The sequence below is a fragment of the Salmo salar genome, chromosome ssa04, assembly GCF_905237065.1.
Source record: "Salmo salar chromosome ssa04, Ssal_v3.1, whole genome shotgun sequence".
NCBI classification, from domain to species: Eukaryota; Metazoa; Chordata; class Actinopteri; order Salmoniformes; family Salmonidae; genus Salmo; species Salmo salar.
In genome coordinates this window covers 21,070,227-21,095,949 of record NC_059445.1, presented here as the reverse complement: position 1 = coordinate 21,095,949, position 25,723 = coordinate 21,070,227, and the positions used below count along the sequence as shown (strand labels likewise).

The 25,723-nt window shown below is 43.1% G+C and overlaps 3 protein-coding genes across 6 annotated transcripts; 2 read left to right on the top strand and 1 right to left on the bottom strand.

The window, feature by feature from the left end:
* Positions 1-12,416: 12,416 nt before the first annotated feature.
* Positions 12,417-13,706, top strand: tmem187 (transmembrane protein 187). Its single transcript, NM_001146585.1, has one exon. It carries the CDS (start codon positions 12,477-12,479, stop codon positions 13,239-13,241), a length of 765 nt encoding a protein of 254 aa, NP_001140057.1. The 5' UTR covers positions 12,417-12,476; the 3' UTR covers positions 13,242-13,706.
* Positions 13,707-13,750: 44 nt separating this feature from the next.
* On the bottom strand, positions 13,751-18,198 carry si:dkey-9i23.8 (parapinopsin). 2 transcript variants are annotated; one of them, XM_014195281.2, is made up of 9 exons: positions 18,113-18,198; positions 17,889-18,018; positions 16,204-16,214; positions 15,886-16,031; positions 15,380-15,569; positions 14,952-15,090; positions 14,470-14,634; positions 14,077-14,158; positions 13,751-13,971 (listed from the first exon to the last, which is right to left on the bottom strand). In XM_014195281.2, the coding sequence occupies exons 2-9, from the start codon at positions 17,918-17,920 to the stop codon at positions 13,759-13,761; spliced, it is 978 nt and encodes a 325-aa protein (XP_014050756.1). In that variant the 5' UTR covers positions 17,921-18,018; positions 18,113-18,198; the 3' UTR covers positions 13,751-13,758. The 2 variants fall into 2 exon arrangements, with proteins under 2 accessions (XP_014050756.1, XP_014050759.1); XM_014195284.2 differs by lacking the exons at positions 17,889-18,018; positions 18,113-18,198 and adding an exon at positions 16,871-16,984.
* Positions 16,946-24,400, top strand: LOC106602580 (NADH dehydrogenase [ubiquinone] iron-sulfur protein 8, mitochondrial-like). 3 transcript variants are annotated; one of them, XM_014195286.2, is made up of 7 exons: positions 16,946-17,019; positions 17,917-17,961; positions 18,337-18,402; positions 18,711-18,800; positions 19,137-19,309; positions 22,751-22,879; positions 23,128-24,400. In XM_014195286.2, the coding sequence occupies exons 2-7, from the start codon at positions 17,919-17,921 to the stop codon at positions 23,257-23,259; spliced, it is 633 nt and encodes a 210-aa protein (XP_014050761.1). In that variant the 5' UTR covers positions 16,946-17,019; positions 17,917-17,918; the 3' UTR covers positions 23,260-24,400. The 3 variants fall into 3 exon arrangements, with proteins under 3 accessions (XP_014050761.1, XP_014050762.1, XP_014050764.1); XM_014195287.2 differs by having other exon boundaries at positions 16,952-17,015; XM_014195289.2 differs by having other exon boundaries at positions 16,992-17,019; positions 17,903-17,961.
* Positions 24,401-25,723: the final 1,323 nt, after the last annotated feature.

Below are 25,723 nucleotides of genomic sequence, written 5' to 3'. Positions count from 1 at the left end.
TTTTTTATTTATTTTATTGTACCTTTATTTAACCAGGTAGGCCAGTTGAGAACAAGTTCTCATTTACAACTACGACCTGGCCAAGATAAAGCAAAGCAGTGCGACAAAAATAACAACACAGAGTTACACATAAACAAACGTACAGTCAATAACACAAAATAAAAGAAAAATAGAAAAATCTATGTACAGCGTGTGCAAATGTAGAAGAGTAGGGAGGTAGGCAATAAATAGGCCCGAGAGGCGGAAATAAATACAATTTAGCATTAATACTGGAATACCTTAAATTTGTTTGATCTTAATTTGATTTGATTTATTTGCCAATTTAAAAACACAATACAACCACAAATGTGGACATAATGCATTTAACATCATTGAGGATGACACAAAAAGTGATATACCTAATAATTGACAGTCTAAGTAGATTAATTATAAACTCAGCAAAAAAAGAAACGTCCTCTCACTGTCAACTTCGTTTATTTTCAGCAAACTTAACATGTGTAAATATTTGTATGAACATAACAAGATTCAATAACTGAGACATAAACTGAACAAGTTCCACAGACATGTGACTAACAGAAATTGAATAATGTGTCCCTGAACAAAGGGGGGTCAAAATCAAAAGTAACAGTCAGTATCTGGTGTGGCCACCAGCTGCATTAAGTACTGCAGTGCATCTCCTCCTCATGTACTTCACCAGATTTGCCAGTTTTTGCTGTGAGATGTTACCCCACTCTTCCACCAAGGCACCTGCAAGTTCCCAGACATTTCTGGGGGGAATGGCCCTAGCCCTCACCCTCCGATCCAACAGGTCCCAGACGTGCTCAATGGGATTGAGATCCGGGCTTTTCGCTGGCCACGGCAGAACACTGACATTCCTGTCTAGCAGGAAATCAACCGCAGAATGAGCAGTATGGCTGGTGGCATTGTCATGCTGGAGGGTCATGTCAGGATGAGCGTGCAGGAAGGGTACCACATGAGGGAGGAGGATGTCTTCCCTGTAACGCACAGCGTTGAGATTGCCTGCAATGACAACAAGCTCAGTCCGATGATGCTATGACACACCGCCCCAGACCATGACGGACCCTCAACCTCCAAATCGATCCTGCTCCAGAGTACAGGCCTCAGTGTAACGCTCATTCCTTCGACGATAAACGAGAATACGACCATCACCCCTGGAATCCGACCATCACCCCAGAGACAAAACTGTGACTTGTCAGCAAAGAGCACTTTTTGCTAGTCCTGCCTGGTCCAGCGACGGTGGGTTTGTGCCCAGAGGTGACGTTGTTGCCGGTGATGTCTGGTGAGGACCTGCCTTTACAACAGGCCTACAAGCCCTCAGTCCAGCCTCTCTCAGCCTATTGCGGACAGTCTGAGCACTGATGGAGGGATTGTGCGTTCCTGGTGTAACACAGGCAGTTGTTGCCATCCTGTACCTGTCCCGCGGGTGTGATGTTCGGATGTACCGATCCTATGCAGGTGTTGTTACACGTGCTCTGCCACTATGATCAGCTGTCCGTCCTGTCTCCCTGTAGCGCTGTCTTAGGCGTCTCACAGTACGGACATTGCAATTTATTGCCCTGGCCACATCTGCAGTCCTCATGCCTCCTTGCGGCATGCCTAAGGCATGTTGTCATGGATGAATCAGAATTATTTGGGTAACATAGATAATGAAGATGTTTTATTAGTATAATATGCTTATTTGAGGTACTTGTCATTAGAAAGTGTCCATTGGACTCTGGTGTCTTTTCAGTTGCACGTCTACCTTAGCTGGGGCTCAGACACTTGGGGCCCAGAGAGGGAAGAGGTCAGATTTGTCGTCATGGGAATGTGTCTTTACCTATTTCTTAAACCATGTGAAGGGATGCGTGATTAATGGGGAACCAATGACTTGTCTCCACAATGTCTGTGAGCAAGTCACTCCCTCCTTTTCTTTATTGTGGGGAGGATTATGGCAGTAAATGGACCCTTGTATGTCCTCTCTTAGATCTCACACTTATCCTGTGATAATATATGGCCTAGAGGCTCACTCTCCCCAGTGAGCCTGTCCAGGAGTAGGGTCAAGAGGGGTTTGCTTGAGATGGGAGTATCTAGAGTTGACAATTGATATATGCCATTGGATGAAATTGTGTTTTTGTTCAATACCGTACCAGGGAGGGACAGTTCTAAGGGGACCAGATACTGGTCTATATAATGAACCCTGTTGACATAGCAGTTACTGTCTGATGTGTTTTATTGATATCTGTCATACAAAACAACCTTTGTGAACTGTTACTAAGTATCTGTGGTTTGTCAATGTACGTTGAAGGGGGTGTATCGTTGCTATAAAAGATCCCTGTAGCCATTCTGTAATCACCTTGTTCAATGGTTCATTCGAGAGAGTGCATTATTGGGGGTCAAGAACTTTTGCAAAAGTATCTTAATTAAGTATTAAAGATGTAGTTTTAACTCGGACTGGTGTGTTTGTAACTCCTCATTTGGTAATGAGGAAATTAGCCACCACAATGTTCACGCAGATGAGCAGGGACCCTGGGCATCTTATTTTGGTGTTTTTCAGAGTCAGTAGAAAGGCCTCTTTAGTGTCCTAAGTTTTCATAACTGTGACCTTAATTGCCCACTGTCTGTAAGCTGTTAGTGTCTTAATGACCGTTCCACAGGTGCATGTTCATTAATTGTTTATGGATCATTGAACAAGCATGGGAAACAGTGTTTAAACCCTTTACAATGAAGATCTGTGACGTTATTTGTATTTTTACTAATTATCTTTGAAAGACAGGGTCCTGAAAAAGGGACATTTCTTTTTTTGCTGAGTTTATATTGAATATACCCCAAAATAGCCTACATGTTTGCCATTGATTTAATACACAATCTTTTTGAGGCAATACAAACGGTTCCTTTCTATCAATAAATGCCACTCCCTAAACCGCCTCACCCACTTGAACAAGTGTTGATCACTATTTATAGTAGGTGGCGGACCGCTTAAACACCGCAGAAGAAGCTGAAAAGCTATCAACAGGAGCCTCCATCGAGTTTTCAAACTTGTCTTTAATACTTGATAGCAGCCAGTAGCTCTGAGGCAGTGAGGAAAGTAGAGGATGGAGAGCTAAGGTTGAAGGAGCCTAAGAGGATCCCTGTGAGTAGTAGGCCAGTACAGAGTGACCCCAAAAGTTTGTGCTTTAGTAAGGTTGGCTTCTTGGTGTTTATTGCTATGGTCATTAATTGTACCGCACAGATGGAAAGGAAATCCCAGAAGATTGAAAAGATTGAATTGGTAGTAGCAGCAGCAGAGATGTTTTTGTGTCAAGAGATTTTATTGCAGAACTACAGGGGGTTTTGAGAAAAGGGGTTCCAGCTTCCCAGGCTGACGGCCTCGTGACGAATCTGTTAGGGCCAAAGTAGTGGGATGGGGTTGTGGGTTTGTTTGGGATAAAGGTATAGATCTAGGTGCAATTTATATTTTCCCCATTTCCATTTTCCCTTTATTGTGAACAAAATGTGCAATGCACTTTCTGAACTGTGAAAGGCAGCAATATACAACTAAGTGTCTAGTCTGCCAGAAAACCACACGAAGAAGAAGAAGTAGCCAGTAGCTTTTAGATAGAAAACGCCACAGGCTTTTGGAGGTAAAGAACAGTTGAATTGTCTGTATTTATCACCACCCAACGTTTTGAAACACAGAACAACAATACTCTAGCTGCACACATTCAATATACAGAGCCTTCAGAAAGTATTCGTGCCCCTTGACTTATTCCACATTTTGTTATGTTACAGCCTGAATTCAAAATTGATTAAATCTAATTTTTTTCTCTCATCCATCTACACACAATACCGCATAATGACAAAACATGTTTTCAGAAATGTTTGCAAATGTATTGAAAATGAGATACAGAAATATCTCGTTTACATAAGTATTCACACCCTTGAGTCAATACTTTGTAGAAGCACTTTTGGCTTCTGGAGTCTTTTGGAGTCTTTCTAGGTATGTCTCTAAGAGCTTTCCACACCTGGATTGTACAATATTTGCCCATTATTGTTTTCAAAATTCAGCCACTCAGGAACATTCACTGTCTTCTTGGTAAGCAACTCTGTGTAGATTTGCCCTTGTGTTTAGGTTAGTGTCCTACTGAAAGGTGATTTCCTCCCCCAGTGTCTGGTGGAAAGCAGACTGAACCGGGTTTTCCTGTACTTAGCTCCACTCCGTTTCTTTTTTATCCTGAAAAACTTCCCAGGCCTTAACGTTCGCATTATACACCCACCCTTCCACCCAGACCAACCACACTACTTTAGTTTTTGCCTTAAGTAGCTATATGTCTTATGTAACCATACCAAACGTAACAAATCATACTAATTTGAGTGTCCCGGATTTACCTTTACTATGTTACGTCTAGTCTGTGAGACCAGGCTGTGCAAATAGGATGAATGTTCTGAAATATTTGTATTCTGTACAGGCTTCCTTCTTTTCACTCCGTCGAGTAACTACAATGTTGTTTATCCATCCTCAGTGTTCTCCTATCACAGCCATTAAACTCTGTAACTGTTTTAAAGTCACCATTGGCCTCATGGTGAAATCTTTGAGCAGTTTCCTTCCTCTCTGGCAACTCAAATCAAATCTTATTGGTCACATACACATGTTTAGCGGATGTTATTGCGGGTGTAGCGAAATGCTTGTGTTTCTAGCTCCGACAGTGGCGTTGTTGCACCTTCTTCACCGCACTGTCTGTGTGGGTGGACCATTTCAGTTCGACAGTGATGTGTATGTCAAGGAGCTTTCCACCTTCCCCAGTCCAGAGTTAGGAAGGACACCTATATCTTTGTAGTGACTGGGTGTATTGACACACAATTCAAAGTGTAATGAAAAACGTCACCATGATCAAAGGAAGGCTGTAACGCAACAAAATGTGGAAAAAGCCAAGAGGTGTGAATATTTTCTGAAGGGACTGTAAATAGATGGAGCACCAATTCGCTAGCCTGGATTTTGGATCATGCATGGAGAGAGTGGGTCGTTTGTTGAAGTCAATAGACTTAATTTGAAATGTTCAAATATGTAACCAAAGCGTTTGAACATTTTTTGTTCTCATCTGTTCATGCACCAGATTGGAATGCAAAGTTTGTTTGCTCAAGTAAGTAACGTTACGGCTTTCTTCATTTGTGTGTAGTTTTACTTGTGTAACGCATTAACATAAAAAACGACAATAACGCAAGCAAGATAGCTAGCCTAGCTAGTTAACGTTACTTGGTTAGCATGCTAATGTTAGCTACTTAGCTAGCTTGAAACATGAACTTAGCAGTTTCTAGCTAGCTAAATTATGGGGAAAATCCTATTAAGTACGCTAGTTGGCTATCCGATTGTGTCCTTGCTAGCCGAGTTACGTAGCTAGCCATCTTGCTAGCTAACAACATTGACTAACGTTATATGCACATTCAGAGGAGAAAAAAGCCCCTTGGTTGATGTTGCAACTCTGGGTATTCATTTCAATGTGGCGTTATTGTTTCAAACAGGGCCAGGAGGGAGACACTACAACTGGCCAACGGTGCCAAGTTTGGGCCGCAGACATGAAGGTAAGAACATAACTGTTACCAACTTAAATATTTTTATAGACTGTCACAATAAATGTATATATAAAAATATATAGGGGGTGGGGGAGGGAAATATATTAACATAGTAAGTCATTTCTAATACTTCTCTTGCAATTTGTAGCTTAGGTTTCTGGCTGTAATACCAAGGGCCTGAAGTCGAAAGTGTGGCAGATGCTACCTTGCCATGGATGAGGGTCCAGACTCAGGTCACCCGTTACCTGAAAGGGGCCTCCGATTGTGAAGGCAGGATGTGGCGGCACACAGGAGAGAGGAATCTGCTGTAGTGAGAGTCAACATCAAGTTTTTGACCACCTGTTTCAAAGCCAGCCTCTACCCCCAAGCCACAATACTGTTCCAACAGTTGAACCCTGGGCTGACTTTTGCATCATACCACACACTTACCATTTATTTTAATATTCTGTACACACTGAAATTACTTTGTAGTGTACATTATCATAGTATATTACCCTCAAACACAAATGTCCCACTACACCTACACTGATTTCCCACTAATGCGGATTTATAAGCCTAACCCACTTCTAGGACAAAGAACAAAACTGTTACTGTCATTCACCAATGTAAAAAACATTTCTGGGGTTAACTGAAATTGACAACAACAAAAAAATGTATACAAATATACTTCATCAAAATTAATTCAAGTAGTTTCAGTGATTTGTTCATTTAATTTTACCCCAACATTTTTGAATAAATCCAATTTAATATGTTGTTCAAACGTATCTTTATTAGGATAACCAAAAATAGACTAAATGTAGTGATTTAATTTACTCAATTGTAATCATATTTCTCTAAACGTAATTTAAGTTCTTGCAACAACTTGCCAAGTGGCTCCATTTTTTGAGGATTGTGGGTAATTCAAAAATGTTTTACTTTATGATTATTTACATTTGAGTCACTTAGCAGACACTGTTATCCAGAGCAGCTTACAGTTAGTGCATTTATCTCAGTCATAGTAAGTACATTTTCTTCAATAAAGTAGTTATCAGCAGTCAAGTGTGAGTGTTAATTCAATAAAAGGCTCGGGGTGGGTGCTGTGGGACTATTTAAGATACTCCTTGAAGACGTAGGGTCTCAGATGTTTTTCGGAAGATGGGCAGGGACTCTGCTGTCCTAGCGTCAGGGGGAAGCTTGTTCCGCCATTGGGGTGCCAGGACAGAGAAGAGCTTTGACTGGACTGAGTGGGCGCTGCCCTCCCGTAGAGGTGGGAGGGCCAAGAGACCAGAGGTGTCAGAACGGAGTGCTCGGGTTGGGGTGTAGGGTTGAGCATAGCCTGGAGGTAGGGAGGGACAGTTCCCCTTGCTGCTCTGTAGGCAGGCACCATGGTCTTGTAGTGGATGCGAGCTTCGACTGGAAGCCAGTGGAGTATGCGGAGGAGTGGGGCGACATGGGAGAACTTGGGATGGTTGAACACCAATCGGGCTGCTGCGTTCTGCATCAGTTGCAGGGTTTTAATGGCACAAGTGGGGAGCCCAGCCAACAGCAAGTAGAGAGATATGGCTGGATTAGGACCTGACCCCGCTTCCTGTGTGAGGTAAGGTCACACTCTATGGATGTTGTAGAGCGTGAACCTGCAGGAGCGAGTCACTGCTTTGTTTGCAGAGAACGACAGAGTGTTGTCCAGGATCAAGCCAAAGTCCTTTGCACTCTGGGAGGGGGACACAGTGGAGATGTCAACCATGATGGAGAAGTCTTGGAGCGGGCAGGCCTTCCCTGGGAGGAAGAGCTGCTCCGTCTTGTTGAGGTTGAGCTTGAGGTAGTGGGCCGACATCCAAGCTGTGATGTCCGCCAGGCACGCAGAGATGCGTGTCAGCACCTGGGTGTCAGAAGGGGGTAAAGAGAAAAGTAATTGAGTGTTGTCCACATAGCAATGATAGGTCGAGACCATGTGAGGATATGACGGAGCCGAGTGACTTGGTCTACAGAGAGAAGAGGAGAGGGCCTAGAACCGAGCCCTGGGGGACACCAGTAGTGAGAGCAGGAGAGGAGGGTCCAATGTTTTACCGTGTCAAAGGCAGCAGATAGATCTAAGAGGATGAGAACAGAGGAGAGATAGTCAACTTTGGCAGTTTGGAGAGCCTCCATGACGCAGAGGAGAACGATCTCAGGTGAGTGACCCATCTTGAAGCCTGACTGGTTAGGGTCAAGAAAATCGTTCTGAGAGAGAAAATGAGAGAGTTGGTCATAGACAGCATGCTCCAGTGCTTTGGAAAGAAAAGAAAGAAGGGATACCAGTCTATAGTTTTTGAAGTCAGAGGGGTTGAGTGTTGGTTTCTTGATGAGGGGAGCGACTCTGGCCAAGTCAGTGGTCAGGGATTAGTTGATGAGGGAAGTGAGGAATAGAATAAGGTCTCCAGAGATGGTCTGGAGAAGGGAGGAGATGGAGTCGAGCGGGTAGGTAGTCGGGCAACCGGACATGACCCATAGCAGGATTTCATCTGGAATACATGTTTGAAGAAAGAAAGTATTTTTCTATATCAGTATTAAGCAGCTTGTTATGCCATGCGGTGTAATGGATCATGATGAATGGATATCAAAACTGTCAGGTAAATTGTCGTTTAATGATGAGATGGATACATTAGTGTAAAATTGAGTGTAAAAGGTAACTTTGTATTTAATACACTACTTTGAAAGTAAAAATATAAAAATGTTACTGCAGTTTCTGATAGTTTTTCATCATTGTTGCGATCATAAATGTTATAAAATACAAATATTCTAAGGTATTTTGAGGCAACACAGGGGAAGCAATGACCCAAAATGTCAATACAGGTGAATGCATTTTCACCATTGACCTATAGGGGGTGATGAAATTGACCTTTATCAAGTTTTGTTCAGCGTGAAAAATTATACAAGTGTGCCAATTTCCACGCTTCTATACTAAATCGAACAATATGGTATTTCTTTGGGGAGCTTATCTACTGTACTATAACATCATTGTCCTCTCATAGTATGTTCTAGTTCCTTTTGCATCCCTTTGATATGTTAAGTAGAAATTGTGCACCCATATTGATTTTTTAAAACCTGTTATATTCAATGCAGTGCCCTTTAATATAGACTACATGGAGAATTCAATAAATCAGATTTCTAATATGAATAATGACTTGCTAAACTGCCAAAATTCAGAATTTTGACATGTCCCTCTTTGCACCCTCTGTGACATCCAGGAAGATTTTAACCCACTTAACCTCAAAATGTCTCCAAGTTGTCACCATCAATGTAAGTCCTAGTTATGCTGTTTCTTTGACAAAGTCATTTCTGAAGATTATTATTGATTCATGTGATTAATTTGAAGATAAAAAAAGAATAATAATAAACCTGTCCCTCATTTTAAGGTCATCCCTGTTACTAAAATCTTGTTTGAATATAATGAAACTATTCCTTTAAAAAAAAATAAAAAAAATACATTTTGAAAGAAAAACATTTAACATCTAACAGTCAAATCATAGTGTAAAAGCAGGTGAGCTGGTTCTATTCTTTTTTTGGTCATTTTCTGGTGTTTTATGGTGAAAAACTGAGTGGATCAATCATAACACGTTAACCCTGTTACCCATAGACAGACAGGCTAGAAATGTTTTAACAATTTTTTTTTTTTTTTTGTGGAGCTTGCATTCAATTGCCCTTCCTCTTGCATACAACAAGCTTCCATTCCCTCTGTTACAAGGGGATTTATGGCTGATGGACGATTAAATCGTCAACCCTGTTACTTTATTTGGCACTTAGTCATTTTTTTATTATCCTCTTGAAATGGGAAAACATGCTTTTTTATTTAATTGAACATGTGCTCTTTATGACAGAATGTTAAAATTAGGTGAAATGTAAAGTATTTTTTCCACCAAGTTACATATCTCAAAAAACACCGAATTGTTGGTGAAGTTGAGCAGAGCCTTTTAGTACTTGATACAGTTGGTGCCCAGCCTGTACAAGTCGTCAAACTTCTTCAGGTCACAGGCTTTGGGCATGCCACACGCATGCAGTCTCCTCCTGGAGATTCACTGGGACAGCAGCACCACCTAGGGGACAATGATGGAATAACTACACTGTTTCACCAGGTAAATTGACTGAGAATAAAGTATATTCTATGACATTACAAAAGAAAAAAAATGAACATTTTCACAATGACATACTAAAGAAAATCTTACTAAAGAAAATCTTACCAAAGTGGACCAGGTTGCTTCTCCCTCTCATCCTCTCTTCTCCTTTTTTGTCTTTACATTTTATGTATTAAAAAGTGTCATCTCACCTCCTCCCTGTGCTTCTCACACTTACAGATACCGTAACCGTCTTACATCTGCATTACATTTGGAACACAGTTATACACGTCGATCCAGAGCATCCCAAACATTCTCAATGGGTGACATGTCTGGTGAGTATGCAGCTCAGGGAAAACTGGGACATTTTTAGCTACCAGGAATTGTGTACAGATCCTTGTGACAAGGGCTGTGCATTATGCAGATAATCATGAAATGCTTTGAAAGGCTGGTCATGGCTCACATCAACACCATCATCCAAGACACCCTGGACGCACTCCAATTCACATATCGCCCCAACAGATCCACAGATGACGCAATCTCTATTGCACTCCACACTGCTCTTTTCCACCTGGACCAAAGGACACCTACTTGACAATGGGGCCCCTCAGGGGTGCGTGCCTCCCAGAGTGCTAAGAGCCTCGGCGTGACCCTGGACAACACCCTGTCGTTCTCCACTAACATCAAGGCGGTGACCCGATCCTGTAGGTTCATGCTCTACAACATTCGCAGAGTACGACCCTGCCTCACACAGGAAGCGGCGCAGGTCCTAATCCAGGCACTTGTCATCTCCCGTCTGGATTACTGCAACTTGTTGTTGGCTGGGCTCCCTGCCTGTGCCATTAAACCCCTACAACTCATCCAGAACGCCGCAGCCCGTCTGGTGTTCAACCTTCCCAAGTTCTCTCACGTCACCCCGCTCCTCCGCTCTCTCCACTGGCTTCCAGTCGAAGCTCGCATCCGCTACAAGACCATGGTGCTTGCCTACGGAGCTGTGAGGGGAACGGCACCTCCGTACCTTCAGGCTCTGATCAGGCCCTACACCCAAACAAGGGCACTGCGTTCATCCACCTCTGGCCTGCTCGCCTCCCTACCTCTGAGGAAGCACAGTTCCCGCTCAGCCCAGTCAAAACTGTTCGCTGCTCTGGCACCCCAATGGTGGAACAAGCTCCCTCACGACGCCAGGACAGCGGAGTCAATCACCACCTTCCGGAGACACCTGAAACCCCACCTCTTTAAGGAATACCTGGGATAGGATAAAGTAATCCTTCTAACCCCCCCTTAAAAGATTTAGATGCACTATTGTAAAGTGGTTGTTCCACTGGATATTATAAGGTGAATGCACCAATTTGTAAGTCGCTCTGGATAAGAGCGTCTGCTAAATGACTTAAATGTAATGTAAATGTGCTTAGTCCCCTCCTGTACTGCTTGTTCACCCACGACTGTGGCAATGCACGACTCCAACCCCAATAAGTTTGCCGACAAGACAACGGTGGTAGGCCTGATCACAGACGACAATGACGCAGCCTATAAGAGAAGAGGTCAGTGACCTGGCAGTGTGGTGCCAGCAGTGGCGACCCGTCATTCAGGGAGGTTTAGAGCACCACCGGTTTGTTGCCTGTTTTACATGTTATTTTGGCATGAATACGTTTCACATATCAGTTTGCAAACAATGTAAAAACACATTTATTAAGTGAATAAAGCCGTATACAAACATGGTGTCTTTCTTGCTTTCTTGAGTAAGGCAGCTCCAAAATGCAGGTGTTTCAGTCTAGCTCAGTGCTTTCTGCGGTGGAGGGGCAGCCAGCGGAAACTAGGAAGCTGAAAATATATGGCATGGGCCCTCAGATCCTAAAAAAGTACAGCTGCACCATCGAAAGCATCATGACTGGCTGTATCAACACTTGGTATGGCAACTGCTTGTCATCCAATGCAAGGCGCTACAGAGTGTAGTGCGTACGGCCCAGTACATCACTGGGGCCAAGCTCCCTTCTATCCAGGACCTCTATACCAGGTGGTGTCAGAGGAAGGCTCCAGCGTTTACGGTGATACAGCCTCTGCAGAAGTCAGGGCATTCATACTTCTTGCGCTTCACGGCGCAGTGCAGAGCTGTTGTGAAGGATGTGAGTTTGTGTTTATACAGGACCTCCCGCCCCCACCTACCGTCAACCATTTATGTCAATGCGGAGCTATACGGAGCCCTCCGTTACAGAATTTGGGAGGCGCACAGTGATGCGGTACGGAGCTCAATTTGGCCTCTGTGTGCCTCCGGAGGCTCCGCAATTGTGTCACACCCTCCATACGGAGTCTACGACCACATTTTCAGATCAAGCAGAAGTTGGCTCCTCCACCCCAACACACACATGCATACTGACGCCACACATTGCTGCTACTGTCCATTATATATATATCCTGTTGCCTAGTCACTTTACCACTATCTATATGTACAGTAAATAGCTACTTCAATCAACAACAAAAATGATACTTTAAGGAAAATGTTTTTATACATTTTCAAATGTTTTACTTTTATGTTTAGATCAAAATATATACAAGTATACATGAAGGTGTCTGTAATAGAATAAACTTGGCAAAAGCAAATGTAGACATTAATAAACGCATATCAAAACTTCCTTCATATTTTTCTTAAACGGTTGGGGAGTGCCAAAATGGAGTCACGGGGTCTTCAAAACAGTGCCCTTTAGTCATCTAGTGTATAAATCATTGGCGCCATCATGTGATTCCAATCCCGGAAAAACAACAGAAAAAGTTTGCGTCGCAACTTGCTCTGTCAAAACATTTCATTTTCCATTCTTTTTAAAACAATTATTGTACGAATGCGATGGACTATATGATATAATAATGAAGTCTGCATTGTTACACGTTTTAGTGCCCTTTTGTGTTTGTATCGTTTTGGCGAACACTGGTCTATTCAACAGCGTTTTAGTCGACATGAGCTATGATCACTACGCCGAGAAGACAGTTGACTACCTACCCTGTTACCTGGCAATGCCATTCAACTCCTTGGTCAATTTGGGATACATTTTCATGGGCATTTACTGGCTACTTCAACGGATGGACGGTAATAGAGACACTAGGGCAGATTACGTCAAAGACATGTTCGCACTCATGGCCATTGCCTACGCACCTGTGCAGTGGGTGCGCCTCGCGACTCTCCTTCGTGCGCCCGCTGTTTTGGACCAGTGGTTCACGCTTCCCATTTTCGCGTGGGTGCTGGTGTGGTGCGATTTTATCGAGCACGGTTGGCGGACACGGTACGCGTTAACGGTCGAGTTGTGCTCCATTCTCAGCTATGGCCTTTCGCTGGTGCACGACCAAGGGTTCGAGGTGGCCCTCGGGTGTCATGTGGCCTTCGCGGTCATCAAAGGTGTAGGGGTAAACCGTAACCATGGAGACTGCCACTCCCGGAGATACCTGGGTCTTGCGGTATTATCCTGCAGTGGTTTCGTGTTGCTGAAACTGTTGGATCACACCCTGGCTCGGTACTGGCCATTCCAACATCTCACTGGACACTTCTGGTCCAAAGTGTGTGACGTTCTGCAGTTCCACTACAGTTTCTGCTTTCTCACGCACTTAACAAGCATAGCACCAAAACGGACTGAATAGGTCTGTCCATGGAGGATCAATGGCAATAGGTCTGAGTCTGTCTGCAATTAATGTGTTCAATTGTCTTCGTGGACTTGAGGGAGCAGAAATTGTGTAGAAGAAACAGCCCACTTCAAGGACAAATGACAAAACTGAGTCGGTCATTCACTGAAGTTATATTCTATATAGTAGGCCAATCACACCTAATTCAGATTTGAAAAGAAATGTAGGTACAGGTAGGCTGGTTTGATAAAATGCAGAGGGGAAAAGGCAGCAAGAACTGAGTCAGCCAATGATTTAAGACTGATGAAGATATATATTAGTTTTTTCTTTGTAATTTTAACCAATGCACGACATCTCGTTTGTTAACATCTAATCTTTTAAGAAATATCAACATCAGTGCAACATATATTTCCAACAAATGTGTAAATATGTCAAAACAATCATTGTCATAATATCTAAAATTGGAGGAATTAAAACTGTTTTATGAGAAATCTTTTAGCCACCCACTTTACATAATTTATTTTGTGGTCAATCTTTACAATTCCAACTTTGTCACGCTTGTCAGCACAGGCTCAGAGAATAATAACTTCCTACTGGTCCAGAACAGAGCAAGTCCCGCCTCCCGGAAGTCCTGATTGGCACAGTAGATGATGGGGTTCAACCCGCAGTCTAGGTAGGACATCACTGATGACAGGGTTCTCAGCCAATCAGGTGCAGGGGATAGGTCCAGTCTACCCAGGAGAATCAACTGTGGGGAAGTGAGAGGGGTAAAAAATAACCATTGGCTTCAGGGAGGAGAAATGCAAAATTAATCTGAAGAGAGTGTGTGTATAGATGTTTGTGCGTGTGTCACCTCTGACACAGCCAAGGGAGTGTAGCAGAACAGGTAGAAGGCCACAATCAGAGGAGTGACAGAGGAGAGGTCATCTGGGTCACTATGAAGGAGAGGGAAAGAGAGAGCTGTTACTGAGGAAGGTACTAATCTGGGTGCCTCTTCATTCTATGTGAGGTTGCCTTCTCTCTTCATCGCCTTTCCATCATCTGCACTGATCTGTAATTTTCGAGTATATGTGAATGGAACCTCCATTTCTAGCTTGAATAAGATACTTTGGTAAAGCAAGAATGGTGTGCATGCATCAGGAAATTGATGTGCAGTTATTTCACATCGATGTAAACGAGACGAGGGGGAGGAGACCATTTGAGACTATTACGACACACCCAAATGCTCACAAATCACAACACATACCTGTCGCAGTTCCTCTCGCAGCCAGCAGCGGTGAAGAGAGAGTAGAAGAGGATGAGGAGGAAGGGGATGACGATGCAGATGGAGAAAGCACAGAGGATATAGACCAGCATGTCAGAGTAACTGCTCTCCCAGAACACTGCACACAGCATCTCTGCAGGGTCGTACCTGAGAGTTGGAGAGAGACAGAGAGTTCAGAGGCAGGGACGGACCGGACCAAATTCGGCCTGGACATTTCTAACAGACATGCCTATTTTTTTCCTTGAGGGCCTGACACCAGCCCATTTTTTCCTTGGGCCCCAATAAATTGGCCAAATAATTATAATTCTGTGCAAAACCCCAAATTTAGATCGGCTAACTGGGCTAAAGATAGACCAGAGTACATTGATGGAAGAGAAGATAAATGAACAATGACCTAGTCTTCCTCACTGTATGTCTAGTATGACCCAAATAACTACAAGACCCTCACCACAACCCTCCCTCACCTGATCCAGTTGTAGACCACAGGGATGCTCCCAAACACCACCCCTGTCAACCAGGAAGCCAGGCAAGCCAGAGCCACGACAACAGAGGCGCCTCTTCCTGTGGAGGCCACGCCCTTGGCTCGCTGTACGCAGAGAATCGCTGTGGAGAGGGGAGGAATGACTTTTTTTTAAAGTAGTGCACTACATAGGCAATAGAGTGCCATTTGGGACACACAATATATGCAAGTGGATTGAGGATTGTTGAATTGGATGTAAAAGATGCATGTGTGAGGAGAGGAGTGGGTGTTTAGAAGTGAATAGTGAGAATGATGAGAATGGAAAGTGTGTGCGTAGAGAAGTTGGTCATCAAAGTCAGTCCCGTAACACTTGTTTCTCCAAGTGAAATGCGGATTCAAAACGCCTACAACCTAGGCCCAGGAGAGTCTCACCTATGCTTCCAATAGAGGAAGTGATGAAGGCGAATTTGAGCAAGCTGACGACCTCGCACCATGGTGACCTCTGACCCTTAGTCAACATAGCCAATAGGGAGCCAGAGATGATGAGCAGGGAGGAGCCAAGGTCGGAGAGGGTCAGACTGACGAAGGGGACCCAGTATCTACAGGGAAACCGACCCCTACACTGAGAAAGAGACGGAGAGAGAGATTATTCTATTTCAAGCTTTTTATAGGCTCTGCTCATTGGCATTGCTCAGTGCCTCTTCATCAGCAGATATAGCTTATTTGTACTGTGACATTTTGTAAAAGAGTGCCACCATCAGACAGGCATATGTAAACTACAACGCACTCACAGAAGTAAGCTACAGTCAGAACACTGGGTTACAAAGAGGATATGCGAGTCCTTGGTTAGATCTCCTAACAGTAGGTCAGGGAGAGAAGTGTGTGTGTGTGTGTGTGTGTAGTCACACACACACTCAGAGTTAATAACAGTTACCTACCATGATTTTTACCAGTAGTACCAGACAGTTCCCAATGACCCCCAGCACCATCTCCACGCTCAGAACTGCCACCAGCACTGACCTCTCAACCCTTGTCCAGGACTGATCCAACACTACCGATGTGCTGCTGTTGGCCCAATCGTTCACTGAGCGATGGAGAAGAGAAAGAACAGTGATTATAAGTTATAAAGATATAAACGAATGCAGTCAATTACTGTTGGTTAGTCAAATTCTACAATCTTGAAAGCCTCACAATGTGTAGAAAATCATTGCAATTATAGAATAATTAATGTAATTATAATACAGTACCGTACTTACTTTTAAGACGGCTGGTTAGAGTCCACAACCATGAGGAGATAGAGGGAATTATGGATGGGAGAGTGAAGATTACACAAAGTGAGACCGTCATCAAAAACAATCTCCAATTAAAACTATCCTGCTTCATTAGCCACTGGCAAATCCCTTATCAAGCATTGTGTGAGTATGTGTGTGTGTGTGTGTGTGTGTGTGTGTGTGTGTGTGTGTGTGTGTGTGTGTGTGTGTGTGTGTGTGTGTGTGTGTCGTTTTCTTATCTTTGTCTTGTCATGTACTATAATGTGTTTGAGTATACAGAGGTCCTTCTGTCTATCTAACTTTGGGAACTGTGGTTGTCCATGTATAGTATCTGTTTATGTACTGTTTATGTACTGTATAGTATCTGTTTATGTACTGTTTATGTACTGTATAGTATCTGTTTATGTACTGTATAGTATCTGTTTATGTACTGTACTTGTGTGTGATATATATATATATATATATATATATATATATATATATATATATATATATATATATGTGTGTGTGTGTGTTTGTGTGTGTGTGTGTGTAAAATATCACTTCTAAATACTGAATGAAGCACAATCAATTCCAAACAACAACAATACATTTAATAATTTCACGTAGCACTGTATTTTAGGATAGAAAATCATATTTTCAAACTTTTTACCTTACCACCTGCGCCACATCAAACATGGCAACTTTTTGACGTCCAACGCGAGATCTCTGTCATAACGTTCTTTCACTTCCTGCCCACGCAAATTGCACTTCTCAAATCGTCCGCTGTTCTGGTTTAGAAGGCCAAATAGCGACAGGTCGGTGAGTTTTAAGTTATTTTATCAACTACATACTTATTTGCAATGGTTTGAACTATATTTTACAACACATAATATCTTTGTTGATATTTCTACTGCCTTTTGGTACTTGTATGACCGCTGCTTTTACAGCTAAAGCTACATAACGTCAGTCATTGGAAAAGTCCTTGAGGATTTTATGGCTAACCGGTTGTTGCTAGCCGGCTCGCTAATGCTTGTTTGTACCTATCTAACAACATGCATTTGTCATAGCGTAAAGCGTTTTGGTAGTAATACATTTTGCTACAATATACCATGTCACGCAGTAAAAATAGCCTTGAGCAGGGCCTGCGTCACCTGGGTAGACGGTTGGGTTTTTTTTCTGGGAAGACAGTTGTCTTGCTAGAACACTCATGTCCTCAACTAGCAAGCTAACGTATTAACTAACCTATGCAGTTAACAGATATTTATATTAGTGTAGTAGCTTCTTCTCTCTTGTATCGCATGCTGTCGTCACAAGGACCAGCAGAGCGCTGACGTAAGGGTCATAATGATCATCACACATGAACGATTTTAGTAACAAGCACACATACTAACCTCTTAGCTATGGAACTTAATTAGCCATCCTACTATGGTTTGTTTGTTGACAAACATAAGTTATTGGATGATAACATAAGGCACATCTTTACATTATGTCATGACAAACAAAGTAAGACCGATACAGGTTTTCTGAATGAGTGCAATGTATTATCTGGCAGCAGATTTCAATAGGACGGTGGCCTTAAAAAAAAAATATATATATATATACACATACATATATACACACAAATACCCTGTATTGCACTTGCGTGTCACATGATTAATAATTACATGTGTATGTTTTTCTTTCCCAACCTCTTCCTGTGTTGTTGGCGAGTTCCAGACATGTCTGCGGCGTTGCGTGTACTATATTCTGTGTCCCGGCCAGGTAAGACCTCACCGAAGGAAGGGAGGGATGGATGGATATTGATGGTGTGGTGCACTGCTTTAGTGATAGAAAAGTCACACTGGTCATCAACAGTTCAAGAGGAAATTTAGGCTATACTCAGTTATTTGGGGTAAACAGTGGATACAGATACCCAAAACGCATCTCAACTATCAATGAAGATACTGATTGTAGGTCGCTCTGGATAAGAGTCTGCTAAATGCTCTCAATGTAATATTTTAAGACGAGTCAATGCTGTTAGCTGTCATTGAAGTCTACTTGCTAATTGTTGACCTCTTGTGGTGAAAACACTTCCCTGGTAGCTCCATTCATCCTCTGCCTTTTAGGTCATAATTTGACTCCTCCCACCCCCCACAGGTGCCTTTGCAGCTGGACACAATCTGGTGCGTCCAATCAGTCTGTCAGCCCAGAGAGAGGGTTTCAGTAAGTACTGTCTCTTACCCCGGCTCTCAAGGTGCGTTCGTTTTGCATCACTGGGTGCACCGGGTGGGCGGCATTTGCACATTCCATTAGTCCTAAAGGGAAATCCCCACCCATCCGGGCCCCTGGGAATTCAAAACGAGCACACCCAGTGTCTCTCATATACACCTGACCACTGTGATCCCCACACAGCTGCACTTTGTTTGCCTTTGATTAGTATGAATGTTCAGACACTCACTCAACATTCATCACTGTCTTTCTCTCTACCTCCCTCTTTCTCCCTCCCGCCTTCTCTCTTCCTCTCTCTGTAGAGTATGTGAATGCTCAGGATCTGCCCACAGACATGAAGTCCATAACAGACCGAGCCGCTCAGACTCTGCTGTGGACGGAGCTCTTCAGAGGTCAGTTTCACTCCTGACTCTTCGTGACACCAACCCCCATGTCTGAAATGGTGCTGTATTCCCTATATAGTCCACTACTTTTGACCAGGGCCTGTAGGGTGTCGTTTGAGAGACAGCCACTGAATAACCTGGTCCCAGGTTTTTTTGTTGCTATTTTGCAAACTCCTATGACAAATTTCATAGGAGTTGACAAGAGGGCACCAAAAGATCAGGGACCAGCCTTGCAATTAAAGGCTACATACTGACAAAGTAGTCTTTACCTGAAATCTGTACAGTGCCATTTTGGATGCAGCCAGTGCAGTGTATAACATCACTTCCTAATTCTTGCTTCCCCAGGATTGGGCATGACCATGAGCTACCTGTTCAGAGAGCCGGCCACCATAAACTACCCGTTTGAGAAGGGGCCCCTGTCGCCCCGTTTCCGCGGTGAGCACGCCCTGCGCAGGTACCCATCTGGAGAGGAGCGCTGCATCGCCTGCAAGCTGTGTGAAGCCATCTGCCCTGCCCAGGTACATAGAAACACACCTGTGGCCTGTTGCACCAGTTGGGTGTAAAAACGTGGTCTTAAATGCTAGGTCAGGCGTAGCTACGTCAGACTTTGATCAGAATTCACACCTGTTTGCACCAATCCAAAATAAGACTTGTCGTAGCTTAGTCCAGTGTAAGCAATGCGCGTTCATGAGATTTAATGCTTCATAATGATGGTTGCTAGGCTGCGCCCATTACTAGGCTGTTGCCATCCTCGTGGCAGTTCTAAACTTTGCAAGGCATGTCACTTCCATAGAGAGAACAGTCCACCCCTTTGCATAGCCCACCACTATGCATGAACCTTTTCTTAACCACAACTAGATGGATCCATAAAGAGTTACTGTGGGAATTAATATCTTTTTTTACTTTTTATTTAAATCGGGAGCCCATTGAGACAAGGGTCTCATTTTCAATAGTGCCCTGAGGACAACAAATTCAACACAAACATTCCCCAAAAAAGTGTGTATATACACACCTACGCATTCAAGGGTTTTTCTTTATTTGTACTATTTTCTACATTGTAGAGTAATAGTGAATACATCAAAACTATGAAATAACACATGGATTATTTTATTTTTTACATTGAACCTTTATTTAATAGGCATGTCAGTTATTAAGAAGAAATTCTTATTTTACAATGACGGCCTACCGGGGAACAGTGGGTTAACTGCCTTGTTCAAAGGCAGAACAACAGGTTTTTACCTTGTCAGCTCGGGGATTCGATCCAACAACCTTTCGGTTACTGGCCCAACGCTCTAACCACTAGGCTACCTGCCAGAATCATGTAGTAACCAAAAAATTATGATAAAAAATCTAAATATATTTTAGGTTCTTCAAAGTAGCCACCCTTTGCCTTGATGACAGCTTTGCACACTCTTGGCATTCTTTCAACCAGCTTCACCTGGAATGCTTTTCCAACAGTCTGGAAGTAGTTTCCACATATACTGAGTACTTGTTGGCTGCTTTTCCTTCACTCTGCAGTCCAACTCTTCCCAAACCATCTTAATTGGATTGAGGTTGGGTGATTGTGGAGGCCAGGTAATCTGATGCAGCGCTCTATCACTCTCCTTCTTGGTCAAATAGCCCTTACACAGCCTGGAAGTGTTGGGTCATTGTCCTGTTGGGAAAACAAATGATAGTCCCACTAAACGCAAACCAGACGGGATGGCTTATCGCTGCAGAATGCTGCGGTAGCCATGCTGGGTAAGTGTGCATTGAATTCTAAATAAATCAGACAGTATCACCAGCAAAGCATCATCACACCTCCTCCTCCATGCTTCACAGTGGGTACCACTTATGTGGTCATCATCCGTTCACCTATTCTGCATCTCACAAAGACATGGTGGTTGGAACCAAAAATCTCAAATTGTACTCACCAGACCAAAGGACAGATTTCCACCAATCTAATGTCCATTGCTCTTGTTTCTTGGTCCAAGCAAGTCTCTTCTTATTATTGGTGTCCTTTAGTAGTGGTTTCTTTGCAGCAATTCGGCCATGAAGGCGTGATTCATCCAGTCTCCTCTGAACAGTTGATGTTGAGATGTCTCTTACTTGAACTCTGTGAAACATTTTATTTGGGCTGGTAACTCTAATGAACTTATGCTCTGCAGCAGAGGTAACTCTGGGTCTTCCTTTCCTGTGGCGGTCCTCACGAGAGCCGGTTTCATCATAGCGCTTGATGGTTTTTGTGACTGTACTTGAAGAAACTTTCAAAGTTATTGAACTTTTCTGTATTGACTGACTTTCAGGTCTTAAATGAATGATGGTCTGTCATTTCTCTTATTTGAGCTGTTCTTGCCATAATATGGACTTGGTCTTTTACCAAATAGGACTATCTTCTGTATACCACTTCTACCTTATCACAACACAACTGATTGGCTCAAACACATTAAGAAGGAAATAAATTCCACTAATTAACTTTTAACAAGGCACACCTGTTAATTGAAATGCATTCCAGGTGACTACCTCATGATGCTAGTTGAGAGAATGCCAAGAGTGTGCAAAGCTGTCATCAAGGCAAAGGTTGGCTATTTTGGTTACTACATGAATTCATACGTGTTATTTCATAGTTTTGATGTCTTAGCTATTATTCTACAATGTAGAAAATATTAAAATACAGAAACCCTTGAATGAGTAGGTGTGTCTAAGCTTTTGACTGGTAGTGTGTGTGTGGTTACAATACAAATTCAACTCCACAATTTTTTTTAAATGTATTATTTCTATCAAAACAAATGCAATTCTCATTTAACAAATTCAACATTAGACTCCTAAACTGCCTTAGCGACGCCAGGGAATCAAGATGCAGGGAGTTCTGCAGGTTATTCCAAAAAGTTGGGGGCATTATAACTGAAAGCGGATTTACCTATTTCGGTGGAGAGACCCGAGGAACCTCGAGTGAGCGGGTTTGGTATCTCATGTTTTGATATTTCAACAACAGAGTTAGGTAAGTCAGATGCTTGTGTAGTAGAACTTGATAAACAAAAACGGAATCATGAAGTGATCTACGGTACTTGAATGAGGACCAGCCAACCTTTTGATACAGGGTGCATGTGTATTAAATCCAAATGCGCATATATTTATAGGTGGGAAACCTATCTTTAGTCTAGATGACTCGTCTTGTTTTTTACCACTGATCAGACCATTTTGATAGCATGTTATGTAGCCTATAACAAGTTGATGATTTTGCTGTTTACTCGCGTAGTAGCTTACTCCCGACCAAAAGCCTGTGACTCGTCCGATGTGATTTTGTTTCACCGAATCTCCGTCAGTATATTTGGTAATTTGGTCTCTGGCTGGGAAAATAAGTGGAGGTGGCAGCTCATTTATTAGTTTGCTCATCTATCGCTGATCAGAAACATTTAGCATGCTATAATGTTGCCCAAATCTACAGTGTTATTTTGCTAATGACTCGTCTTTAGGCAACTCTAACAGTCGGTGGAGGCTGTGAAATACGAACGCGAGATTCACATGCTTTTGAAAATGGATGACTGTTCTTTCTATCGGTATCGTGAAGACAGTCTGAATTGAACACCCTACGCCGCCTGCTCTCAGCTAGACAGGTCATAGAAGGCTTGCTCCCAGGTGGTGCAGCGGGTATCATTTTTTTGTGGTCCGGCTTTGAGCGCATTTTACGTCGGACGTATTGTTACGGCCCAACTGGTGCAGCCGGCCCCTGTGGTGTTTACACTCCTGTACTATTCGCATCTGCATATCCCTAACCCTCCCAGTGCATCAAAACACCTGCACTTTGCAACGGAAATCCCTCCATGGTAGCGTCCAAAATTGGTACATGTACATAGACCCCTGCATAGTGCATCCTATAGGTCCTGGTCAAAAGAAGTGGACCGTTTCCTATGTCTGCTATACCACAACACCTTCAGGCTCACTGCCCTAAACATGATTACCCCCCCCCCATTGCATAGGCCATCACCATCGAGGCAGAGCCCCGATCGGACGGCAGCAGGAGGACGACGCGCTACGACATCGACATGACCAAGTGTATTTACTGTGGCTTCTGCCAGGAGGCCTGTCCTGTTGACGCCATCGTGGAGGTGAGCTGGACCTTCTACCTCTCTACTGTGGTCAGTGTCCCAACTGGCACCCTATTCCCTACTTAGTGCGTTACATTTGACCAAAAGGAAATAGGGTGCTATTTGGCACAAAACCCCTCTACCATAGCTTCCTCTGTAGATGTCTGGCCGTTCAGATTCCTGTGACTGAGTTTGGCGTAAAGGACCTGTAAAACTATTTGGTTTGGTGTCTCCCCTCTCATTCTTCCTCCCCCCTCTCTCTCCCTCAGGGCCCCAACTTTGAGTTTTCCACAGAGACTCATGAGGAGCTGCTATACAACAAAGAGAAACTGCTCAACAACGGAGACAAGTGGGAGGCTGAGATCGCTGCCAACATACAAGCTGATTACCTCTATCGATAGACCGGCTGGCGCGCAGATACACATACACACGACCGACTGACCGACTGACCGACCGACTGACTGACTGACTGACTGACTGACTGACTGACTGACTGACTGACTGACCGACTGACCGACTGACCGACTGACCGTACTCTGTTGATAACCATGAAACGCACACAGATGCGGTATGACAGACTGGCACACACATTGTATAGATATCCGTCAGCCTCTTTGACACAGACACGCATCCATCCATACTATACAGTTGATCCAGATCAATGGTTCACACCCAGATGTGTTTCCAGAGATCCAGACAGCACCGTTTATCTATACTGCATAAATATTGAATGTGATTTGGATGAATGGGACAAATAAACAGCAGGAACCCACAGCTCTCCAGAACCAGGTCTGTGTGGACCACTGTATTAATAAGCTCAGTTCACCCACAGACAGAAGCACCCTCAGTCTCCTGTACCGGCAGCCCGCCCACAGATGCCTATCCTGGGGCACATTCAATAGGGATACGTTGTGGAAATTTGCAGAAAGAAATTACATGAATAGAGTTGACATGATTCTTTATTCTACTTGTCAGAGAGGCATGTTTGTTCTACGTACCATATTTCTATCTGAACGTTCCACAATGCTGTGCCCTACTGAACGCACCCCTGATGTCTTTCCTTAACTGTACTGTTTATCTGATTCGAGGTAAGATATTGCCCCTAACCACAGATCTAGGATCAGATTAAAGTAACCTTAACCATTAGGGGCAAGGAAATAAATCTGACCATGTGTTAGTGGTTAGGGACAACTACCTACTTTGTGTTCCAAATGGCATCTTACCTGCTATATGGTACACTACTTTTGACCAGGACCCATAAGACTGGTCAAAAGTAATGCACTATTTAAGGAAGAGTGTGCCATTTGGGACGTAGTCCTACTGTTTTAAGGGCAGAGTGTTATCATTTGGTCAGAAAGCGTTACACAACCAGTTGGCACATGATACTCAGGCTCGATTATAATATCCTCAAGCTAGTAGATATATTAGCCTGCTGCAAACACGAAGTTAAATGGGGGTTTGTCATGAGAATTGTACAAAGGTTAAATACTTGTGGACTTCAAATTATGAAGAATAAATATTGTTCTGTCCGAAGTTTTCAAATGGCGTGCAGTGTTGTCTTTTAAAGTCCCAATGCAGTCAAAATGTGATTTTCCTGTTTTTTTTATATTTCACACTGAGGTTGGAAGTATACTGTAACATTTATGATAATTCCCTTTCAGTGGGAGCTGTTTAATAAGACTGCCTGTTTTTCAGGCGGTAAATTAGTTACATATATAGATACCATTTTGCAGATGCTTTTATCCAAAGCGACTTATAGTCATGTGTATATACATTTTATGTTTAGGTAGGTCCCTGGAATCAAACACACTACCCTGGCGGTGCAAGTGCCATGCTCTACCAACTGAGCCATACAGGACCAGTTAATAGACCAATAAGAAAGAGAGTTCCAAGTCTCTGCCAATAACAGCTCATTTCCAGTTTTCCCCTCCCCACTCAGACCACTCCCAGGCAATCTTATCAGAAATATTTGCCTGAGAAATTGCTATTTGCAAAGAAGCTATTATTGTGTCTTTTTGACCATGTTAATTGAAAACAATCACAGTAAACTGTAACCCCGAAATTATTTGATATTGAGATGAAACGGCTGCATTGGACCGTTCTAGCTTTCTGTCTAAATAAGGTTACAATTAAATGAAGCCTGCTCTTGCATCTGAAAACTTGGTTGATTTATGGTTTAGGTTAATGCCATTGATGCATAACGTGTGCCAGTATCTGTGGATGATGGGTCAGTGTGCTTAATCGATTGGCTAAGTACAGTACAATGGCACCCTATTACCTACATACTGCCCTACTTTTGACCAGGCTTCATAGGGGGCCTCTGCTTGTCCATACCATCATTAACAGTTCAGTGTGCTGTGGGGAAATTGAATTGAAAATTGTCAATAAGAACCTCAATTTCAGTCCATATGATGTAAGATGGAAAAGTTGAAATGTATACAAGCTCTTGTTTTCTTAATAATTTTAACCAGCACCTTAATGAAAAATAAAGATATTATAGTTATGACTATCAATAGTCTTTTCGTAATTGCTCAACAAATCATTAAGATAGAGATATCAGTTTTATCTGCATGGGCTTTGTCTCAATCCACTGCATCCGCCTATGTCGGTCTTCCGCATCGGTGGTGGAAGGTGGCCGAGCTACAGCAGTGTTTGTCAGACCATTGAGACATCCCGAAAAATCGGTCTTCTCACAAAAATGTCTGTAGTGTCCAAACGGTTTGGCCTACACGATGAACATGATGGTGTGCTCCATTTTGCTCTACGACCCCCACAAGTGTCACGGAACTCATCTGAAGGTAACCCATGGAAGTACGGAGCTAGTTTTGTGCCCCAAAAAATAAGCGGTTAAATATGTGTAAAAAT

What these genes read in the sequence shown, in the direction of transcription:
- tmem187 (NM_001146585.1), top strand. Translation starts at nt 12,477, where the DNA reads ATGAAGTCTGCATTGTTACACGTTTTAGTGCCCTTTTGTGTTTGTATC.
- LOC106602580 (XM_014195286.2), top strand. Translation starts at nt 17,919, where the DNA reads ATGTCTGCGGCGTTGCGTGTACTATATTCTGTGTCCCGGCCAG. An exon ending in ATATTCTGTGTCCCGGCCAG is followed by an intron (nt 17,962 to 18,336) that starts GTAAGACCTCAC and finishes CACCCCCCACAG; the next exon opens with GTGCCTTTGCAGCTGGACAC. An exon ending in CTGTTGACGCCATCGTGGAG is followed by an intron (nt 22,880 to 23,127) that starts GTGAGCTGGACC and finishes TCTCTCCCTCAG; the next exon opens with GGCCCCAACTTTGAGTTTTC.
- si:dkey-9i23.8 (XM_014195281.2), bottom strand. Translation starts at nt 17,920, where the DNA reads ATGTCTGGAACTCGCCAACAACACAGGAAGAG. An exon ending in TGCGAGAGGAACTGCGACAG is followed by an intron (nt 14,159 to 14,469) that starts GTATGTGTTGTG and finishes TCTCCTTCATAG; the next exon opens with TGACCCAGATGACCTCTCCT. An exon ending in CTCCCTTGGCTGTGTCAGAG is followed by an intron (nt 13,972 to 14,076) that starts GTGACACACGCA and finishes ACTTCCCCACAG; the next exon opens with TTGATTCTCCTGGGTAGACT.